This window comes from Mirounga angustirostris, unplaced genomic scaffold, assembly GCF_029215605.1.
Source record: "Mirounga angustirostris isolate CCGP_5_RB_7025 unplaced genomic scaffold, mMirAng1.0.hap1 SCAF_1, whole genome shotgun sequence".
Taxonomy (NCBI): Eukaryota; Metazoa; Chordata; class Mammalia; order Carnivora; family Phocidae; genus Mirounga; species Mirounga angustirostris.
The window spans coordinates 212,405,904-212,426,696 of record NW_026991709.1 but is presented as its reverse complement, the minus strand read 5'-3'; the positions used below and the strand labels follow the sequence as shown (position 1 = coordinate 212,426,696).

The 20,793-nt window shown below is 52.3% G+C and overlaps 1 protein-coding gene across 1 annotated transcript; it reads left to right on the top strand.

Moving 5' to 3' along the window:
• Nucleotides 1–12,065: 12,065 nt before the first annotated feature.
• On the top strand, nt 12,066–16,026 carry FEM1A (fem-1 homolog A). The gene has a single exon (XM_045863278.3). The coding sequence runs from the start codon at nt 12,431–12,433 to the stop codon at nt 14,426–14,428; it is 1,998 nt and encodes a 665-aa protein (XP_045719234.1). The 5' UTR covers nt 12,066–12,430; the 3' UTR covers nt 14,429–16,026.
• The last annotated feature ends 4,767 nt before the right edge of the window (nt 16,027–20,793 follow it).

Below are 20,793 nucleotides of genomic sequence, written 5' to 3'. Positions count from 1 at the left end.
CTTCGGTCAGGTCATGATCCCAGGGTACTGGGATCAAGCCCCGCATCCGGCTCCCTGCTCCGTGGGAAGCCTGCTTCTCCCTCTCCCAATCCCCCTGCTTGTGTTCCCTCTCTTGCGCTGTCTTGCTCTCTGTCAAATAAATAAAATATTTAAAAAAAAAGATCTGTGAATTTTGCTATGTGAAAAATCCAACTTAATTTTTCTGGTAAAAAAAAACTTGAATATATTTATTTTATGTCACATAACTGTCTGGGTCTATGCAGTTCAGGGAGGGTTTGGTGTCTCATGATGGCAGGGCCCAGGTTCCTATGTCATTGCTGACTATCCTGTCACCCTCGCCCACATGGTCCAATATGGTGCATGATTTATTGGAATATTGTTTCTGAGGTCAGATGTGCTCAGCTAAAAATCGAGGGTTCTAGTGCTGAGGGAGAAGGAGAGAACATTTGCTGAGGATAGCTAGCAATCTCTGCTACACATATCTCAAACAGTTGGAAATCCATCCAATGTCATTCACATTTTCCAAGCCAGTTTCCAACTGAGACCTCCCATAAGCCTGTATCTCCAGGCTCATATTTCAAAATACAGTTGTAAGCTCCTGAAGAGGAAAGGCATATGAATGGGCAACATGGCAGATCTGCCTAAAAGAGACACCCATATCCTGGCTGCAGCTTCAAGACCCTGGAGAGATAGACAAGGACGGAACAAATAAAACAGATAATCCAGTCTACACTGGGCACAACACAGTTCTCAAAGCAAAAAGCACCTGTGGGAAAATGAAGAGTTTGCAGTACGGAGTTAACCACTTAGGTAACATTGCAAGAATAAAATGCCTCAGAGACTCATGGGAAGCATATGAGACACTGCCATTGAAGCATGATGTGGGTTGAAAATTAAAATTAGCCAACTTTTGGCACATGACTGTTTCTTGGCATTATAATAAGTTTCGGAGAGCACCAGGCAAAGAAGGTACAAAAAAAAAATTTCTAGTCCTGTGATGGGATTAGAGACTTTTCATGGGTCATTGGGGCAGGGAAGTGAAGAATGATGAGCAGGGACATTGGGCAAGGCCTTCCCCTCCCACTCAGCTTCCCTATCTGTAAAAATGGTGACAATTATGGCTTCTCTCTTCAGGCTGTTGTAAAGATCAAGGAGATAGAATGTGTTAATGCGTGGCACCATGCCTGGTACATAGTAAGTGCTCAATAAATTACAATGAGGACAATGGCAACAATGACAGAGAAGTAGGTGGATAGATAGGAAGAAAAGGATAAAGGTGGTTAAATAATGGATTGATAGATAGATGGAAAAGGAAGAAGGAAGGGTAGGTGAGAGGGACCCTTTTCTGAGCCCCAGGCCAGAGGCCCATCAGTTCCTCTTGAGCAGCTGATGAAATTCACACCTGGACTCCTTCCCTATCAGCTCTCATATTCAAGGGACATTACGCACCTGCTTTGATTTCCCCAGGATCAGGAACCAGGCAACTAGGGACAGCCCCATAGTCCAGGAGCCCAGGAAGTTATTCAAATTAGCCAATCCCAAGAAGTCCAAGAAACCTAGCTAACCCCACACAGCTTGCCACTTAGAAGCTGCCCCTACAGCTCCAGCTTGCTGTCCCCTTGTCCCCCAGTGCACACCCTTTCTTATTTGGAACTCCAAGTAGCAAAGCGTTCTACCTTTCATCTCTCCAAGTGTCACTGTGTTGTGTCCTGCCATCAAAATAAATCTTGTAGGGGTACCTGGGTGGCTCAGTCTGCCTTCCGGTCAGGTCATGATCCCGGAGACCTGGGATCCAGCCCTGCGTTGGGCTCCCTGCCCTTCACCTCGCTTGTGCTCTCTATCACTCTGTCTCTCTCTCAAATAAATAAAAACTTTAAAAAAACAAAATAAATCTTGTAAAACAAATGCACATAACAAAATTTGCATTTTAACACTTTTAAAGTAACAATCCAGTGACATTTAGTACATTCACAATGTTCTGCAACCATCACCACTACCTACTTCCGGAACATTCCATCACCCCAAAAGGAACCCCATTCTGTTAAGCAGTCCCTTCCCAGGCTCCTTCTCCCCCAGCTCCTGACAACCACTAATCTGTTTTGTCTCTATACATTTGCCTATTCTGAATATTTCATATAAATAGTATAATATGTTCTGTGGTCTGCTGTGTTTGCCTTCTCTCACTGAGCATAATGTTTCCATCTTCATCTATATTGTATCAAGAGTGATGCTTCTTTCCTTTTTTATGGCCAAATAATATTCCATTGCATGAATATACTACATTTCCTTTATCCAGACACTGCTTTAACAACTTTTAGGTACAATACCTCCTACGAGGTAGGTACTATTATTATAATCCATCTTATAGGAGAGGAAACCAAGGGCCAGAGAGGAGCAAGTTCCTGATGGCTGCACAGCTAGTGAGTGACAGAGTCAGTATTTGAATGCGGGCAGTTTATAGCCAGGGTCTGAGTGTTGAGGCATTACCTTATGCCCCTTTCAGAGTCTGATACTCAGAGACAATGTGGCCATGTGACATGTCCCTCTGTCCTTTCCATCGGGGTGGGGGGGGCATGTTGAGATGCAAACAGAAGCAGACCTGTGGTCACCCAGCGAGTCATCTGCAGCCAGGGCTGGGGAGGAGTGGTGAGGGCACGCCGCAGATGCTGTGTTATCCAGGGCCTGCTTTTCCTATTGGCCCTGAGGGTGGTTGCCTCCCACCAGGGAGGGTGGGGGTCCACTCGGGAGAGAGTTGATTACATCCCGTACCTTAATGGGTCCTTCAAGAGAGAGTGGCTTCAGTTTCCATGACAACTGGCAGGCAGCATCACAAGGAGATGGCTGAGTTTCCTCCCTTGACCCACATCTGGCTCTGGAATCTATTCCCTCCGTCCCTGCCTTTCTGGATCCCAGGAGCCCAGCCTGTGCCCAATCCAGAGCAGGGAGGGCATCTGTGTGGGTGGTCGGCACTCATGCCCGCTGGTACACTCAGAGCTCCTGCTCTTTGGCCCTGCCCCAGGCGAGTGAGGGAGGAACGGACAGAAGCAGCACATGCTGGGCACAGGTGCGAAGCGAGGCAGGAGGGACAGGGCACAGAGAGGGCATCCCAGGCACTTCTGTGCCACTCCCAGCCCCATGTCTAGCCCACCAAAGAGAAGATGGAGAAAGCCCTGAGATGGAAATTGCTAACAGGGCTGGACAGGGTGAGACCCTTTAACAGGCAGTGACCAGACAGGTCACAGAATGTGCTCCTCAGGGCAGAGAAGAGAGATTTAACAGACAGCAGGGAAGGGAATGGTTGGAGAAAAGTTCATCCTTGTAGCCCACCTGGTTCAGACTCAGCAGTAAATCTAATTTTGATCACTGAACTATGGTTCTGTAAGGGAATGTCCTGTTCTTAGGAAATGTCCACCGAAGTACTTAAGAGTAAAGCTGGTCAAGACCTGACTCAAATTGTTCAGAAAAAATATATATATGTTCTACATATATATACATATGTAGTGTGTATATATATATACATATATATATATAGTGTGTATATAGGTATGTGTATATGTATATGTACAAATGCATTACATTTTATTTTGTGTCATATGAATTTATAATATACTTTATACAGGGACGCCTGGGTGGTTCAGTTGGTGAAGTGTCTGCCTTTGGCTCAGGTCATGATCCCAGAGTCCCGGGATTGAGTCCCACATCAGGCTCCCTGCTCAGCGGGGAGTCTGCTTCTCCCTCTGACCCTACCCCCTCATGTGCTCTCTCTCTCTCTCAAATAAATAAATAAAATCTTTTAAAAAAATAATATACTTTATACATTATGTATTATTTTGTATGTTTTATATAATTATGTAATATATTATTTATAACACCTTATATTTTGTTATAAATTATGATGTAAATACTATGTATATTATATACTTATGTATATTTGCATACTTATATATGATAAATATATGTTATAAGACTCTATATAAGTCTATACAAGACTCTATATAAGTAGACTATACAATAGTATATATGTATACTATTACAGTGAGAGAGAAAGATAAAGCAGAAGTAACAAAGTGCCAACAATTGAGGAATCTGGGTAAAGGATATACAAAAATACTTCGCCTCTTCTTGCAACTTTTCTACAAGCTTGAAATTATATCAAAAGAAGAAGTTACAAACAATACAAGGGTGGTTTAACATTTGAAAATCAATCCATGTCATTCGCTATGAATGGACTGGATTCATGTCAAGCCATCCATGTCATTAAGGACCAAAAGAAAACCACAGAATCATCTCAATAAATGCAGAAAGAGCATTTGACAAAATCTAGCATCTATTCTTAATTTTTTTACAGCCTCAGGATAAGCGTAATAGGGGGGAATTTTCTTGACCCAATGAAGGATACCTATGAAAACCCACAGTGAACAGTATACTTCAGGGTATAAGACTTGTTGCTTCCCCCCCAAGACTGGGAATAAAACGGGCCTGTTCTCTCCCATCATTCCTGTCCAATCGTGTGCTGGAGGTTCTAGCCAGGGCAATGAGAAAAGGAAACAAAGGCATCTACTTTGGAAGGAAGTTTAAAAAAAAAAACAAAAAACCCAAAAATTCTTTATGCATGGATGACATGACGGTGCAGTTTAAATATGCATAGTTTATTATATAACAAGTTTACCTCAATAAAGCTGTTCTTTTGGGGCCCCTGGGTGGCTCAGTCGTTAAGCATCTGCCTTCGGCTCAGGTCATGATCCCAGGGTCCTGGGCCCCACATCAGGCCCCCTGCTCCTCGGGAAGCCTGCTTCTCCCTCTCCCACTCCCCCTACTTGTGTTTCCTCTCTCACTGTGTCACTCTTTGTCAAATAAATAAATAAAATCTTAAAAAAAAATACAGCTGTTCTTTTTTAAATCATAGATACAGGGAAACAGTTGGGTGGTTCCTCAAAATGTTAAACATAGAATTAACATATGATCCAGCAATTCCACACCTAGGTTTACACCCAAAAGAATTGAAAACAGGGACTCAAACAAATACTTAGATACCAATGTTCATCGCAGCACTAGTCACAATAGACAGAAGGTGAAAACAACCCACATGTCCATCAACAGATGAATGGATAAACAAAATGTGGTCCATCCTTACACTGGAATATTACTCAGCCATAAAAATGCAGGAAGTACTGAAACATGATACAATGTAGATGAATCTTGGAAGCCTGATGCTCAGTGAGGGAAGCCAGACACAAAAGGGCCACAAGGTGCGTGATTCCATTTACATGAATCTTCCAGAATAGGCAAATCCAGAGAAGTGGGATAGGGACTGCTAATGGGGATGGGGCTTCCTTTTGGGCTGATGGAAATATTTGGAACTAGACGGAGGTCGTGGTTGTGCAACATTGTGAATGTTCTAAATGCCACTGGATCATACATTTCAAGATGGTTATTTTAATGTGTCATTGTATGCTTTCACATGGGTAATTTATTTCAATTTAAAAAGTTACAAACACAGGGGCGCCAGGGTGGCTCAGTCGTTAAGCATCTGCCTTCAGCTCAGGTCATGATCCCAGAGTCCTGGGAGCCATATCGGGCTCCCTGATCAGCGGGGAGCCTGCTTCTCCCTCTCCCACTCCCCCTGCTTGTGTTCCCTCTCTCGCTGTGTCTTTCTCTATCAAATAAATAAATAAAATATTTCAAAAAAATAAAAAGTTACAAACACAAAGAAAAATGTCTCTCTTGCTTGTTGTCATAAGGAAACATACACTCCTATTACTCAATAACATTTCTGCTGAGATTGGAGGATCGTTTCTTTCTTCCTTTTTAAAATTTTTTTTTTATTCTTTTAGAGAGAGAGTGTGTGCAAGTGGGGGGAAGGGGCAGAGGGTGAGGGAGAGAGAGAATCTTAAGCAGGCTCCATGCCCAATGAGGATCCCAATGCAGGGCTCCATCTCATGACCTTGATATCATGACCTGAGTTGAAATCAAGAGTCAAAATTATCCTAACTGACTGAGCCACCCAGGTGCCCCTGGAGGGTCATTTTTTAAGGCCTTCAATGAGAAAGAAAAAAAAATATATATATATATCATTAGATGTCACTGATGTCAATCTCCACTTGCAGAAGCAATAACTAAAATGTTCCACAACTGTCTCCAGTGGAAAGCTCCTGTCTCTTTCTCCAAACCCCAAGTGTGTGTGAGTTTGGGGGTGCCTTCACAGTTCACACTCCTACACTAAAAGAGAAAGACATGGGCGCCTGGGTGGCTCAGTTGTTTAAGTGACTGCCTTCGGCTCAGGTCGTGATCCTAGAGTCCCGGGATCGAGCCCTGCATCAAGCCCTGCATCGGGCTCCCTGCTCAGCGGGGAGCCTGCTTCTCCCTCTGCCCCTCCCTTTGCTTGTGTGCACTGTCTCTTTCTCTCAAATAAATAAATAAAATCTTTAAGAAATAATAAAAAATTAAAAACATCTATAAACTTTTGGACATCCCTCCCACATTAAATTCCCTTCCCCTGAGAGGGTGGCATCGGATTCTCTCCCCTTGAAGCGGACCAGACTCAGTGTCTACCTCCCAGCAAATAGAATAGAAGTGACACCGTGTGACATCAAGGGCTGGGGGTTACCTCCTACAGACCATCTCCAGATGCGGCCACACTGGGGGCATGGGGCTTCTACATATGAATTTTGGGAGGACACAATGCAGTCCACAGAAGTCACTAAGCTTGGGGTCATTTGTTAAGCCAAAAGATAACTAGAATGATGTGGAACATGACTTCTTGCAACAACTCTACCTGGAGAAAAAGCATCTCCCAACTTCCTCCCTCCCTCCCCAGCCAGGGACAGTCTGTCCACCCCCTGGGCTCCTGCGTCCCTCACCACGCATGCAGCAGGAGTTGAGTTATTGCCCTCTGCCAGATTCCGGGCTCTTGAGAAGGGTGTTTGGCTTGCTCACTGCCGTATCCCCAGCTTCCAGCAGGTGACCCCGCACATAGTAGGTGGCCAGAAGATTAATAACTGTGGATGAAAGGATGAACGGAGCAAAGTCTGTGCTCGGCAACAGAAATCTGTCGACTCCCTTCAGCGACACGTTGAAACTGTTTCTTAGGAACGAAGCCATGGCAGATTTCCCCAGTGAGCAGGCAGTTCCCCCAGGGAGGAGACAGACATAGTAAACAAACTCTTGGGGGAACTGTGTGATTTGGTTAGTAATTATAGACATGCAAATTCAAGCCACAAGCTACATTTAATGCAGTTCCAGTTACTATTACTGTATCACCAGCTACCCCATAACACGCAGGCTTAAAATAATCATTGTTTTCTTGTATCTCACCAATTCTGCAGGTGAGGAATTTGGGCAGGTCTCAGCTGGAGGGCTTCTTCCCTTACCCGTGGGTAGGGGCAGCTAGTGAATGGCTGGTCTGGAAGGGGGGCGGGGAGTCAGGCCTCAGGACACACCAACCCTGCTGATACCTTGATCTTTGACTTCCAGCCTCCAGAATACATTTCTGTTGTAAGCCCCCCCCCTCCCCCGCCATCTGTGATATTTTGTTATGGCAGTCTGTCTGGGTAGCTTATAAACCACAGATATCTATTTCTTACAGTCTGTGAGCCTGGGAAGTCCAAAGTCAGGGTGCCAGCATGGTTGGGGTGAGGGCCCTCTTCCTGGATCGTGGATGACTTCTCATTGTGCGCGGGAGGAAGGGGCAGGGGCTTCTCTCGAAGGGCGCTCAACCCCATTCATGGAGGCTCCACCCTCATGACCTAAGCCCCTCCCAGAGGCCCCACCTCCTAATACCATTGCTTTCACAGGTTAGGTTAGGATTTCAGCATCTGAAGGGGGGGCGGGGACATTCAACCGGTAACACAGTACTAGTAAATGAATATCGTTATTTATGTAATTTCTCACCAGCCTCCCCCACTTACACCAGATTCTGGAGTAAGAGGTTTTAAATCTTTTTTATATACAAATTTTATTTATTTATTTGAGAGAGAGAGAAACAAACAAACAAAAAACGCAGAAGGAAAGTGAGAGAGAGAAGCTGGCTCCCCGCTGAGCAGGGCCCCGAGATCATGACCTGAGCTGAAGGCAGATGCTCAACCGACCCAGCCACCCAGGCGCCCCTGGAGTTAAGAGGTTTTTATCTTTTTTTTTCTACTAGCTGCATCCCAGCTCCTAAAACCAGTGCCTGACACCTGGTCATCTCATAAAGTATTTACGGAATGAATGAATCCGCCTAACCTTTGGCTTTTACTATTTGAGGTCTATTATATTTATTTTCGCGATTTTTCTGAATGTTTTAAAATATTTTCTCATTAAAAAATTTTTAAGGCGCGCTCGGGTGAAAGCCCCCCAGCTTGGTGCGCCCGGAGCGCGGCCCCGCGCAGGTGGCCCGGTCCCCCGCGTGCCTGCCGCGTGGGGCGCTAAAGGAGCGCACCTGGGCCCGCGGAGCGCACCTGGCCGACCGCCCCAGGTGTGCGAGCGCACGGCGGCCCGACGTTTGCAGCCAGCTGGGCCGGGGCGCGGGGACAGGTAGCGGGACAACAGGCTCCCCCGGGCGCGAGGGGTTGGGAAAGAGGCAGTCTCCTGGCCTGGGCCACAGTCACGGCCAAATAGCGGCCCCCACGCTGTCTTCCCGTGGCTGCCTCCCCGGAAGCTGAGGGCGGCAGACAAAAATCAGAATGAAAGAGAGGGTGGAACGTGCTAGCTCCAGGGCATCAGCCATCATTCTCAGGCGGGGTGGTGCTGTGGTTAAGATGAGCTTACTGGAAGGACCCCTTTATCCATTCCACATAACGTGTGGAGCGCCCGCTGTGTTCCAGGCACTGTTCTAGAAACATGGCATTGAGCACCATCGACAAAAATCTCTGCTAGTCCAAGCCGACTTTGCAATGGGCAGACTGAGAATAACGTCTGAAATATATAAATTATGTAGTGGGTTAGGATGCACAGTGGTCTGCGTGCGGTGGGGAGGAAAAGACAGGGCAAAGTCAGGGGGCCTTGAGGGGAAGGGTTGCTGATTTTTATCATCAGCCCGTTTCCGGACCGCAGATACTTCCACCACGGATGATCTCCAGTTTCGGGGGGTGGAGTCACAGAGCAGGAAATTAGGAAGAGATGCGCAGGGCCACACCATCACCTACCATTTCCACCATGTAGAGGCAGGAGGCACGAATCCCCTGGAGAGCGTGGCTAATAGCAATATGTAGTAATGAGGAGGTGATGTGGGTCCAGTATTTATCACTTTCTTTTTACATGATTGGTTAAGTTTTAGGTACCTATAATTTAATTTTCGGTACTGGCTGGGTTTAACTTCTAGTTGTCAAAAATCCGTAATAGTCAGCTCTTAGAAGCCGGTACACGGGGGTTCCAGCCCAACCTGGAGGGGAGACTGAGGTCCTCCTCCACAGTTGGGAGCAGGGGCCAGCGAAATCAAAAGTTGATGTGGGCATGTCCTTACTCTGTTTTAGAGCTAGAGTACAGCTAAGGGAGCTCCGGGCCCTGGGGTTCCCCCCCAAATCTCTCCCCTTTCCCATGCCCATATTCTTTTCTCTGTCTTCTCTCTGGAGGGCAGATGAGTCCACAGTCGGTTCCTCCCACATCCTGGATTCCTCCCCCGCCCAAAATTCCTCTGCTGTCCTGCTTTATCAGTTACCCTCAATCTCATTCAAACTTCAGCCCTTTCTTCCCTGGCCTCTGGCTTTCCCCCAAGAGTGGGTGAGTTAGGATGCATCCCCAAAGTGGGTCAGAAAATCCAGAACTGTAGTGGCTTAACGAAGATTGAATCTGCGGTGTGGCTGGACCACGAGCACAGGACGCTCAGTGAGAGAACCAGACACAAAAGGCCACTTGGTGTGTGATTCCATTTATGTGAATGTCCAGAGCAGGCACACCCACAGACAGGAAGTGGGTTAGGACGTCCTGAACACCTGCCACAACGCAGAGGGACCCTGAGGACACTTTGCTCAGTGAGAGGAGCCAGACCCAGAAGGACACATCCTGCAGGACCCCACTCCCAGGAGGTCCCCAGAGGAGTCCTGTCCACAGAGACAGAGAGGAGAGGGTGCGAGCCAGGGCTGGGGCAGGGGGTGGGGAGTCTCTGCTTCATGGGGACAGAGTCTCCGTGTGGGGAGATGGAGAGTTCTGGAGACGGAGGGTGGGGGTGGTTGTACAACAGTGTGGGTATGTTTCATGCCGCTGAGCTGTGCATTTAAAAATGGTCAAAAGGTTAATTTTATGTTACATACATTTTGCCCCAGTTTAAAAAAAAAAACAAAGAAAAGAAAGCACATAAGTATTTGGCTAAAAGTATGCAGCTAGTGGGGGTTTTGATAGCAGGGGATTACCTACATAAATCGTAGCACATTTCCACACTATGGAATACTATACTAAAAGTACTGCTGGAAAATCTATGTTATTTGAATATCAGCTCTGCCAAGGCACAGATTTTTGTTTGTCTTGTTCACTATCATACCCCTGATGTCCAGAGAGGTACCTGGCACGTACTGGGCACCCGATAAATACCCACCAGCAGGAGTCTGCCTACATAAAACGTGGCACCTGTTGAATGAATGATAAAATCTTCAAGCTATAATGCTAAATGCAAAAAAGCAGGTAATATAACACCTGTATTTTCTTTTTTTTTTTTTTTTAAGAATTTTATTTATTTATTTGACAGAGAGAGACAAAGCGAGAGAGGGAACACAAGCAGGGGGAGTGGGAGAGGGAGAAGCAGGCTTCCCGCCGAGCAGGGAGCCCGATGTGGGGCTCGATCCCACGACTCTGGGATCATGACCTGAGCCGAAGGCAGACGCTTAACGACTGAGCCACCCAGGCGCCCCAACACCTGTATTTTCTTGATCCCCCCAAAGACCACTTTTCCATGTTTTATTGTTTCAGGAATCAGAAAGGAACCTGAACTATATTTCACTTAAAGCCATGTGTATGTTTAGCATGGTGTGGGGTGCTTTTCGGTTTTGTGGGTGTTTTTTTTTTTTTTTTTTTTTTGGTTTTTGTTTGTTTGTTTGCCCCTGAAGAGCTGTTATTAAATTCAGAGTGTTGTTTTCAACAACTAATGGCAATTAAGAGTGAAGGAAATTCAGACATGTGCACAGAACAGGATGCAAGAGGGAATAAATGTTTATAGGTCGGGGCGCCCGGGTGGCTCAGTTGGTGGATCATTCAACTTTTAATCTCAAGATTGTGAGTTCGAGCCCCATGTTAGGTGTAGATATTACCTAAAATAAAATCTTACGGGGCGCCTGGGTGGCTCAGTCGGTTAAGCGTCTGCTTTCGGCTCGGGTCATGATCCCAGGGTCTTGGGATCAAGCCCTCCATCGGGCTCCTTGCTCAGCGGGGAGCCTCCTTCTCCCTCTCCCTCTGCCTGCCGCTCCCCCTGCTTGTGTGCGCGCGCGCTCTCTCTCTCTCTGTATCAAATAGATAAATTAAATCTTAAAAAAAAAATCTTTAAAAAATGTTTGCAGATCAATCACAGTTTTGTTTCTGGCTAGGGATGTAGTAAAGAAAGGGTTTTCAGTTTTTCTCATTTGCTTGTCTGCATTTCCTGACTTGTTTTTGGTTTTTTGGGTTGTTGTTTTTTTTTTTTTTCTGTAGAAAATATATAACATTTACGCAACAAGAAACACTGTAGAAACTAAGTTCAGTCAATGGCATAAAAGATAGCATAGATTGCTGGGGCCTACCGTGCTGTGACTACGGGCACAGGTTCTGTCTGGAGCTGGAGGAGCTGGGTTCAAATCCCCATCCTATGACTTGTGAACCCAGGGCCACCTGCACTCCCTGCGCCCCGAATGTCCCGGCGCCGTCGGCTTTCCCGCCTCCCCCGAGCGCCCCCTGCCGGCCAGCGGCTCGGCCACGCCAAACCCAGATGAGACACGGCCTTTCGGCCGGCGTAGCCCTCGTTCTCGCTCCTGATTGGCTCCGAGTTGCTCGCGATGCCTTTCGGGGAATGGAGTCTCTCGGCCCGCGCCTGCGCTTCCTGTGGGCTGGAGCCCTGAGGCAGCCACAGGAAGTACGTCGCCAAACTTGCCCGGGTCCCAGAGGTCATAGTGATAGCATTGCGCGACGGGAATTGTAGTCCAGGCGTTGGCCGTTTCGGCCTCAATTCCCTTGGTCGGAACGACGATCCCCCCCATGCACCGTGCTCCCAGTTCGCCTCAGCCTGTGCGCGTCCTTCCACGAGGGGTAGTCTTGGCCCTGTCCGTTCCTCGTCTGTCCTGCGGGGGAGGCCGGCCCCCAGGACTACATTTCCCTGCGCACCCGCCAACACCCGCGGCGCCCGGCCGCGGCAGCCATTTTGTTCCTCCGGAGAGGCCCCTGAGATGGCGGCGGGGGAGACGCGGGAGGTTGCCGCCTGCCCCTCCGGGCGCTAGCCCGCGCTCTCCGCGTCGCCCGGCGGCCGGCCCATGGCCTGGCGGGAGCCCGGACCATGGACCTCCGCACCGCCGTGTACAACGCCGCCCGCGACGGCAAGCTGCCGCTGCTTCAGAAGCTGCTCAGCGGCCGCAGCCGGGAGGAGCTGGACGAGCTGACGGGCGAGGGGGCCGGCGGGGGCACGCCGCTGCTCATCGCCGCGCGCTACGGCCACTTGGACGTGGTCGAGTACCTGGTGGACCGGTGCGGCGCGAGCGTGGAGGCGGGCGGCGCGGTGCACTTCGACGGGGAGACCATCGAGGGCGCGCCGCCGCTGTGGGCCGCCTCGGCCGCCGGCCACCTGGACGTGGTGCGCAGCCTGCTGCGCCGCGGGGCCTCGGTGAACCGCACCACGCGCACCAACTCGACGCCCCTGCGCGCCGCCTGCTTTGACGGGCACCTGGAGGTGGTGCGCTACCTGGTGGGCGAGCACCGGGCCGACCTGGAGGTGGCCAACCGGCACGGGCACACGTGCCTCATGATCTCCTGTTACAAGGGCCACCGCGAGATCGCCCGCTACCTGCTGGAGCAGGGCGCCCGGGTGAACCGGCGCAGCGCCAAGGGCAACACGGCCCTGCACGACTGCGCCGAGTCCGGCAGCCTGGAGATCCTGCAGCTGCTGCTGGGGTGCAACGCTCGCATGGAGCGCGACGGCTACGGCATGACCCCCCTGCTGGCGGCCAGCGTCACGGGCCACACCAACATCGTGGAGTACCTCATCCAGGAGCAGCCTGCGGGCGGCGAGGACGTGCGGCCGGGGCCGTCCGGAGAGGGCCCCTGCGCCGCCGGCCCGGGGTGCGCGCCGCCGCAGGGCGCCCGCGGCTGTGGCTCCTGCCCGGAGGAGGCGCTGAGCGATTCTTGCGAGAGCTGCTGCCCCACCAGCCGGGAGGCTGCTGTGGAAGCTCTGGAGTTGCTGGGAGCCACGTACGTGGATAAGAAGCGGGATCTGCTCGGGGCGCTGAAGCACTGGAGACGGGCCATGGAGCTGCGGCACCAGGGCGGAGCCTATCTGCCCAAGCCGGAGCCCCCGCAGCTGGTCCTGGCCTACGACTACTCCAGGGAGGTGACCACCACCGAGGAGCTGGAAGCGCTGATCACTGACCCCGATGAGATGCGCATGCAGGCCCTGTTGATCCGGGAGCGCATCCTGGGCCCTTCTCACCCAGACACTTCCTATTACATCCGCTACCGGGGTGCGGTCTACGCCGACTCGGGCAACTTTGAGCGCTGCATCCGCCTGTGGAAGTACGCCCTGGACATGCAGCAGAGCAACCTGGAGCCCCTGAGCCCCATGACCGCCAGCAGCTTCCTGTCCTTTGCCGAGCTCTTCTCTTACGTGCTCCAGGACCGGGCGGCCAAGGGCAGCCTGGGCACCCAGATCGGCTTTGCAGACCTCATGGGGGTGCTGTGCAAGGGAGTGCGGGAAGTGGAGAGGGCCCTGCAGCTGCCCAAGGAACCTGGGGACTCGGCCCAGTTCACCAAGGCCCTGGCCATCATCCTCCACCTGCTCTACCTGTTGGAGAAAGTGGAGTGCACGCCGGACCAGGAGCACCTGAAGCACCAGACCGTCTACCGGCTGCTGAAGTGCGCCCCCCGGGGCAAGAATGGCTTCACGCCTCTGCACATGGCCGTGGACAAGGACACCACCAACGTTGGCCGCTACCCGGTGGGCCGATTCCCCTCCCTCCAGGTGGTCAAGGTGCTGCTGGACTGTGGGGCTGACCCGGACAGCCGGGACTTTGACAACAACACCCCACTGCACATAGCGGCCCAGAACAACTGCCCCGGGATCATGAACGCCCTCATCGAAGCGGGTGCCCACATGGATGCCACCAATGCCTTCAAGAAGACCGCCTACGAGCTGCTGGATGAAAAGCTGCTGGCCAAGAGCACCATTCAGCCCTTCAACTATGTCACCCTGCAGTGCCTTGCAGCCCGCGCCCTGGACAAGAACAAGATCCCCTACAAGGGCTTCATCCCCGAGGAGCTGGAGGCCTTCATCGAGCTACACTGACGGGGTTCAGAGAGAGGAGAATCCGGGAGGGGCGGAGCCCACGCGTGCCCTCACCCTCTCTTCATGAGCCCTCGGGTGGCGTGACATAGAAGGGCTCTCTAGCCTCCGCAGCCCCGTCACATCTGCGGGGAGGGGAAAGGAACTAGCAGGTTGTTGGTGCTCACAGCCTTCAGGATCGTGTGTTCAAAGAGCTGTTTTTGGCCAGCCAACGGGCCAGTCTTTCATCAGGAGAAGATGCACGCCCTTCCCCGCATCCCATCTGCCTGGGTTCCAGAGGATTTCGCCTCCTTGCCGGGAGGCAGAGGAATTGAAGCTTTTGCCTTCTTTCTCTCCCAGCAACAGGAAGAAGCTGAGAATCGGGTCCATGCTTCTCTGCCCCTACATTGCCAGAGAAACCCAGCCGCCAAATGCAGCGCCGGGACCGGGGGCTCCTGAGGTCAAAAGTTGGAGACTCGAGAAGCAAGACCGACTCCCTTCTTCCGGCAGCACACTTGCACCCCGCTCCCTGCTACGCCACCGTGACCGCGGCCCGTGAGCCCGTGGGCCGGGCTCCCTGCCCTGGGCAGCCTGCTCCTCGCATTGCTTTCGTTGGTTTGGTGTTCTCTTGATTCATGAGTGGGCAGGTTACACGTGGGGCACAGGAGTCCCGAGGTTTCGCTGCCATATTTTTTTTTTTCTTTTTTAAAGAATGTTTTGTCAGATTTAAGAAGTTAATTTCACACAGGGAGGTTTCCGTCGTGCCTGAGATGGCAAGGCTATCGGGAGTGAGCTTTACGGTGTGGAGAATTTGGTGAGGCAGGTAGAAGTCCCCAGCGTCGGGCCCAAAAGTAAGAGTGACTACGTCTTTTTTTAAAACTTCACTCACTTGCCTTCTACTCGGGCTTCCCGACGTTCTCATTAGCAAGAGAAGCATTTTCCAGATGCTGAGGGAGCTGGTGTGGCGTCTCTCCCCCACCCAGTGAGAACTAGCGTGGCTGGCTTGGGTACGGTTCTCACAATTACTGAGTCCAAAAACGGCAGGCTGCCTCAGCCTTGCAGATCCCAAGTGATGGGCAGCCCAGCGGCTCTAGCCATTTTTTTTTTTTTTTTTTGTAGCTGCTTGAAAGCCTGGATCCAGGCGTTCCCGAGCAGATTGCAAGTACGCTGCTGAGTCAGCCAGGTAAGACGGTGAATGTCCACAAGTTGCCAACTGCAGAATCTTGGTTTCCCATCCCTCAGGGTCTCATGTGCCCGTGCTGGAGAAACTGCCGCCTCGAGATCTTGCGATCTCTCTGGAGCGACCCTGCACACGCCCCGGCAGCCAGCCGCAGAGCAGGGGACAGTAGAAGGGGACAGAAGCAGCTGCTCAGGAGAGGGGGACATCGGGAGAGGGGCGTCCTCCCCTCCCCGCACCTTTCCCGCAGCCTCGGCGGGCGGCCGCAACACAGCCCCGTGTGGGGCCCCTGGGTGTCCCTCCCCTCCAGGGAAACTCGGCCTCGTTTGGATTTGCAGTGTTAGTTAGGACATTATTTATTTACAAGGCCAGGCTTGACCTCCTGTTGAGGCAGGAAACAGTCACTGTCCCTTGAAGGCACGGAATAAAGCAATGAGGCAGTTTACGTTGTGAGTCTTTGCGCTGACGCTCAAGTCCTCCGGCGGGGCCATCAGCAGCTGCTGAGCGCAGAGGCCCGTGGTGTGGGTCAGTGGAGACCCCAGCCCCCAGGCCACCGCCTCTCACTGGGGGAGTTCCTGGGGGTGTCCTGGGGCCGCTGTGTCAGGTTTCCCCAGGGGAGTGGCCTGATCTGTGCGGGGGGTGGGGGGGAGACAGGAAAGCCACTGGTCTCCTCCAAACCCCTGCTTTGTGGCAGGGTTGCCACAGAAGAGGTGGCGTGGCCCTCCAGAGATTGGGGGGGCGGCAAGAGGCTGCGGGTGACGTCGGTGGGCTTCCTGGAGCCGTTCCGTCTGGGGAGGAAGATCTGGTTCTCTCCAGTTAGCCGGGCCCAAGCCCTGCTGTGTGTCCTCAGGCCGGGGTGTGGGGGGTGGACCCCCGCACGACTGGGGAAGGCCCGGCCTCCAGCAGCGTGTTGGGTGGGGGGCTGCTGCTCATCTCCTGGCCTCACTGGGGCATCTGCCCGCCCCCCTGTAGTGTGAACACATCGTTGCCTTGAAGGAGTGGGCGTTGAATCAGTAGGTGCTCAAGAGTGGCCTCAGGAGACACGACACCGGCCAGAGCATTTATTGGGCCCTTGCTGTATGCCAGGCTCCATCCCGTGTGCCTTTGTGGGCCACTCATGGCAGCTCAGGGAAGTAGGTGTTCTCCCCGTTTCGCAAGTGGGGGAAGCCGGCTACGGCGTGTTCGAAGACTCGCCACAGAGGAAAGCCCACCCAGGCCACGTGCTTTTTCCCCCCCCCCGAGCTTAGAACTGAGAATTGTGATTTCAACCCCAGTCTCACGAAGGCCACTCAGACCAGGTGAGCGGTGATCCCGCTGCGCCGAACGGTGGCAGAGGATCTGGTTCCTGGGGGCGGGGGGGTGTCCCCAGGCGGTGGCCCACAGGATGCAGAGCTCCCTGACCCAGCCAGTCGTAGTGGGCTGGGAGTGAGGTGTGCGCACTGCTCCACCCTGTGTCCCCAAACCTCTGCAGTCTGAGTGAAGGCGGGGCTGTGTGAAATGCAGGGATGGGTGCCACGGCTCCCTAAGGCCACCCAGCAGACGTGGTGACAAGTCCCTGGCAGGTGAGCTGACAAGCTGAGCGGGCTGGGAGCCCAGGGTGGAGGTGCTGAACGCATGCAGCCCCACCCGTGGGAGCCGCTGCCCATCCTCCCCGAGCTGGGATCAGTGCCTCCCATTTTGCCCACTTGGCCGGCCGCTCAGTGCGTTCCTGTCTCCGACCTCCCAGAGCCCTGGGCGGTGTCAGTCATGGCTGGGTCCTGGGAGCCCCTGTGCCGAGGGAGTGGATGGGTGGGTGAATTCATGGGCGAGTGTCTCCCACCTTGGGGAGTCCGGGGCCTCCAGCTTGGGCCCCGCATGCCTGGGGCCCGCCACCCCCACAGGATTCCAGGACTGTCATCTGAGCGGTGTTTACAGGGAGGGGAGCAGAGCGTCCCGGCCCGGGGTTAAAGATAGCATGGCTCTAAATCACATCACGGGCTGGAAAGGGGAGGTGACCAGTCCCTGGGAGCACGGGCACTCCGGGCCGGCACAGCAGGGCGCTGACTCTGTCCCCGGAGCGAGCGGGTGTGGATTCCTGCAGGAGGCTCGGCGGGGAGTGGACAAGGAGGCTGTTCCACTGAGCAGTTACCATGGGCCTTAGGCAACACCCAGCCCCTATCGGGGTGCTGCCACCACCAGCCCTGCGGAGGGAGGCAGTGTTCCGTCCCGGCCCCCGGCCCCTGTGCCTCCCATAGGTTGCAGGAGAGACGTTGAACCTGCCTTGGATGGGACACTTGAGGCTCCCCAGTGCAACCTCTCCCCCTGCCCAATGCCTTAGTGTCCTCTACCAAAAGCTCATCAGTAATTTTGACCCGATGTCCCCCTCCTCCATGAAGCCTTCCCTGATCACTGAAAGCATCTCAGCCATCACATCCCCCTTAGGTATTTCCTTCTCAGCCCGCATATAACTTTAGCCCCTGAGATGATCCTGATCCTTTTCTTCATTTGCTTCCTTATTTGTTCCTTGTGTCCCCTTCCCTAGAATGTCACCTGCACCAGCTCATTCCCTGTTGTGTCCCTGCCTAGAAGAAGGTCTGGCACATGGTAGTTTGCTGAATGAATAATGAATAAATGAATTCACAAGGAGGCCCATGTGGCCAGATGGAGTGAGGGAGGAAGGAGCTGGGGGAGCTCAGGCAGGCGGTGCAGGGTGAGCGGTCTGCGCTTCACCCTCAGGGCGAGGAGAGATGTGCCTGGATTGAAGCTTGGAGGTCACCGGCTGCAGCTGCAGGAACAGGCTGGAGGGGGGCTGCACCGAGGTCTTAAGTGTCACCTCAGGAAGCTGGAAGTACGAGTGCGAATTAAACCCCGAGTACATGGAAGCCAGGAAGGAAAACAGAGTGGAAATCAGGGAAACAGAAATGCACAAACAAGGGATGCCCCGCGGGCTTGGTCAGAGGAGTGAGCGACTGTTGATCTCGGGTCGTGAGTTTGAGCCCCACATTGGGCATAGAAATTCCTTAAATAAATAAAACTTAAAAAAAACTAAAAATTTCAAAAAATGCACAAACGGTAAGAGAAAAATCAACCGAAAAGCTGGTTCTTCTAAAAGTTAGATGAAATTGACACCAGAAACGAATTATCACTGTATTAACAACACTGGAATTAAAAACATTAATAATATTTTATTAAGAACAAAAGTTAAATACAATTAAATGAAACACGTGCGGCGGGGGTGGTTCTGGCTTCAGCCCTCGGGCCACAAACCCACCATCAAAGCTCTGATGGGGTCGTTTCCTCATTCAGAGAATGAGCACGCTCACTGGGCCATGTGGGACAGTGGTCAGGACAGCGGCCACGTGACCTCAGGAATGCCACCGCCCCTCCCCGTGCCTCAGTGTCCTCATCTGTAATTCGGGGTGAACAGCAGCAGCTGCCTGCAACGGGACAAGAAGGACTGAGACTGTCGGTGAAAATGTCCTGGGGCATGGGAGACACAAAGCCTCCTGGTCACGGGGCGCCCACTGTCTGCACACCCACTTACACGTCTGCTATGGGTGGGCTTTGAAAGCTTCACATTACTTGTGTATTTATTCAAATACGTCTTAGGGAGCAAAGCTTAGCTAGGCTCCCCCACCCCACCCCCCGACAACATGTGAGTTTACAGGTGTTAATACTGCAAATGACCCACGTTTCAAAATAAAGACGAGTTTGTTACAAGTTTTTACCGAGAAAATTCACCATTTCTTAAAGTGTGCAATCCCATGCCTTTTAGTATAGTCTCAAGGTTGTGCAACCATCACCACAATCTAATTCCAGGAGAAAATAGGGGGGGGAGAGTCAATTTTAAAGCCTGTTTAAAGGAAACTGTTACATGACTCGAAAATAGGAAGTAGGGCGCCTGGGTGGCTCAGTCGTTAAGCATCTGGCTTTGGCTCAGGTCATGATCCCAGTGTCCTCGGATCGAGTCCCACGTTGGCGGGAAGCCTGCTTCTCCCTCTCCCACTCCCCCTGCTTGTGTTCCCTCTCTCGCTGTCTCTCTCTCTGTTGAAAAATAAAATCTTTAAAAAAAAATTTTTTTTTTAAAAGAAAGGAAGTAAAGAAGAGGGCAGAAGGCCGGCAAAGCTCCTGAGGACAGGAGACAGGTGAGCAAGGCTGGGGAATGGGCGGGGCGGTGTCAGCGTTCATCACGGCCCCGCGTGATGGCAAGTCTCCGAGACCCAGCGAGGGATGGGCGGGCACGCGGCGCCACCCCAGCCTGCCCGCCGCCGGTGCCCAGGGGCCCGAAGAGAAGGGGGATAGGGTTTACAGGGTGGGGACCAGCGCAGAGCCCGATAGAGGGTCTGAGGGACCCCAGGGGAGCATCAGGGAAGACAGGAGATTGGGCCAGGCCCCCCTGAGAGGTCAGGAAGCTCCTTTTCTTGGGAAGAGAACAATTTTTTAAACTTCCCTTGGACATTGGAAATCCTGGCACCTCCCAGGGCTATAAAAAGGCCGTATCCCCTGACCAGGCTAAAAATAAAAGATCCCTGCCCAGAAGCACTCCGGGTGGGAGGGGGCACCGTGTGGGCCCAGTGGGGATGGAACTTGCTGTGTAACTTAAAGCAGGTGTCGGGGCGCCTGGGTGGCTCAGTTGGTTAAGCGGCTGCCTTCGGCTCAGGTCATGATCCTGGAGTCCCAGGATCGAGTCCCGCATCGGGCTCCCTGCTCGGCAGGGAGTCTGCTTCTCCCTCTCCCGCTGCCCCCTCTTGTGCTCTGTCTCTAAAATAAATAAATAAAATCTTAAAAAAAAAAGAAATTAAAGCAGGTGTCTGCCCTCTCTGGGCTGTGGTCCCCAACAGCATTATACTGGACAATTTCCAAAGCCCCAGTTAGTGGGGATATTTATACGGTGGTGGTTGTTATTTACAGAGGCTCTAAGCGGGGAAAGGGGGCTGCTGGTACGACCTGGAACTTGGCACTCTCTGCGGGTTCTCTGCTCCTCCAGCCTCTCTCCAGCCCCAGGCAGGGGAGAAGCTCGAATCTCTGTCCCATGGCGACCCCTGGTGGCACAGAGTACTCACTGCAGCACCTTCTGGGTCTCCACAAATAAAGGCTGCATCCTGTTCTGGAGGAAGGTGGAGGGAGGCACATTCATGACACAGGTACTCAAGTCGACCACACTGGCTCCTCCCCATCCTTCAGGGGTGCCAAGCTACCTCCCGCCATGGGGTCTTTGCATGAGCTGTACCTT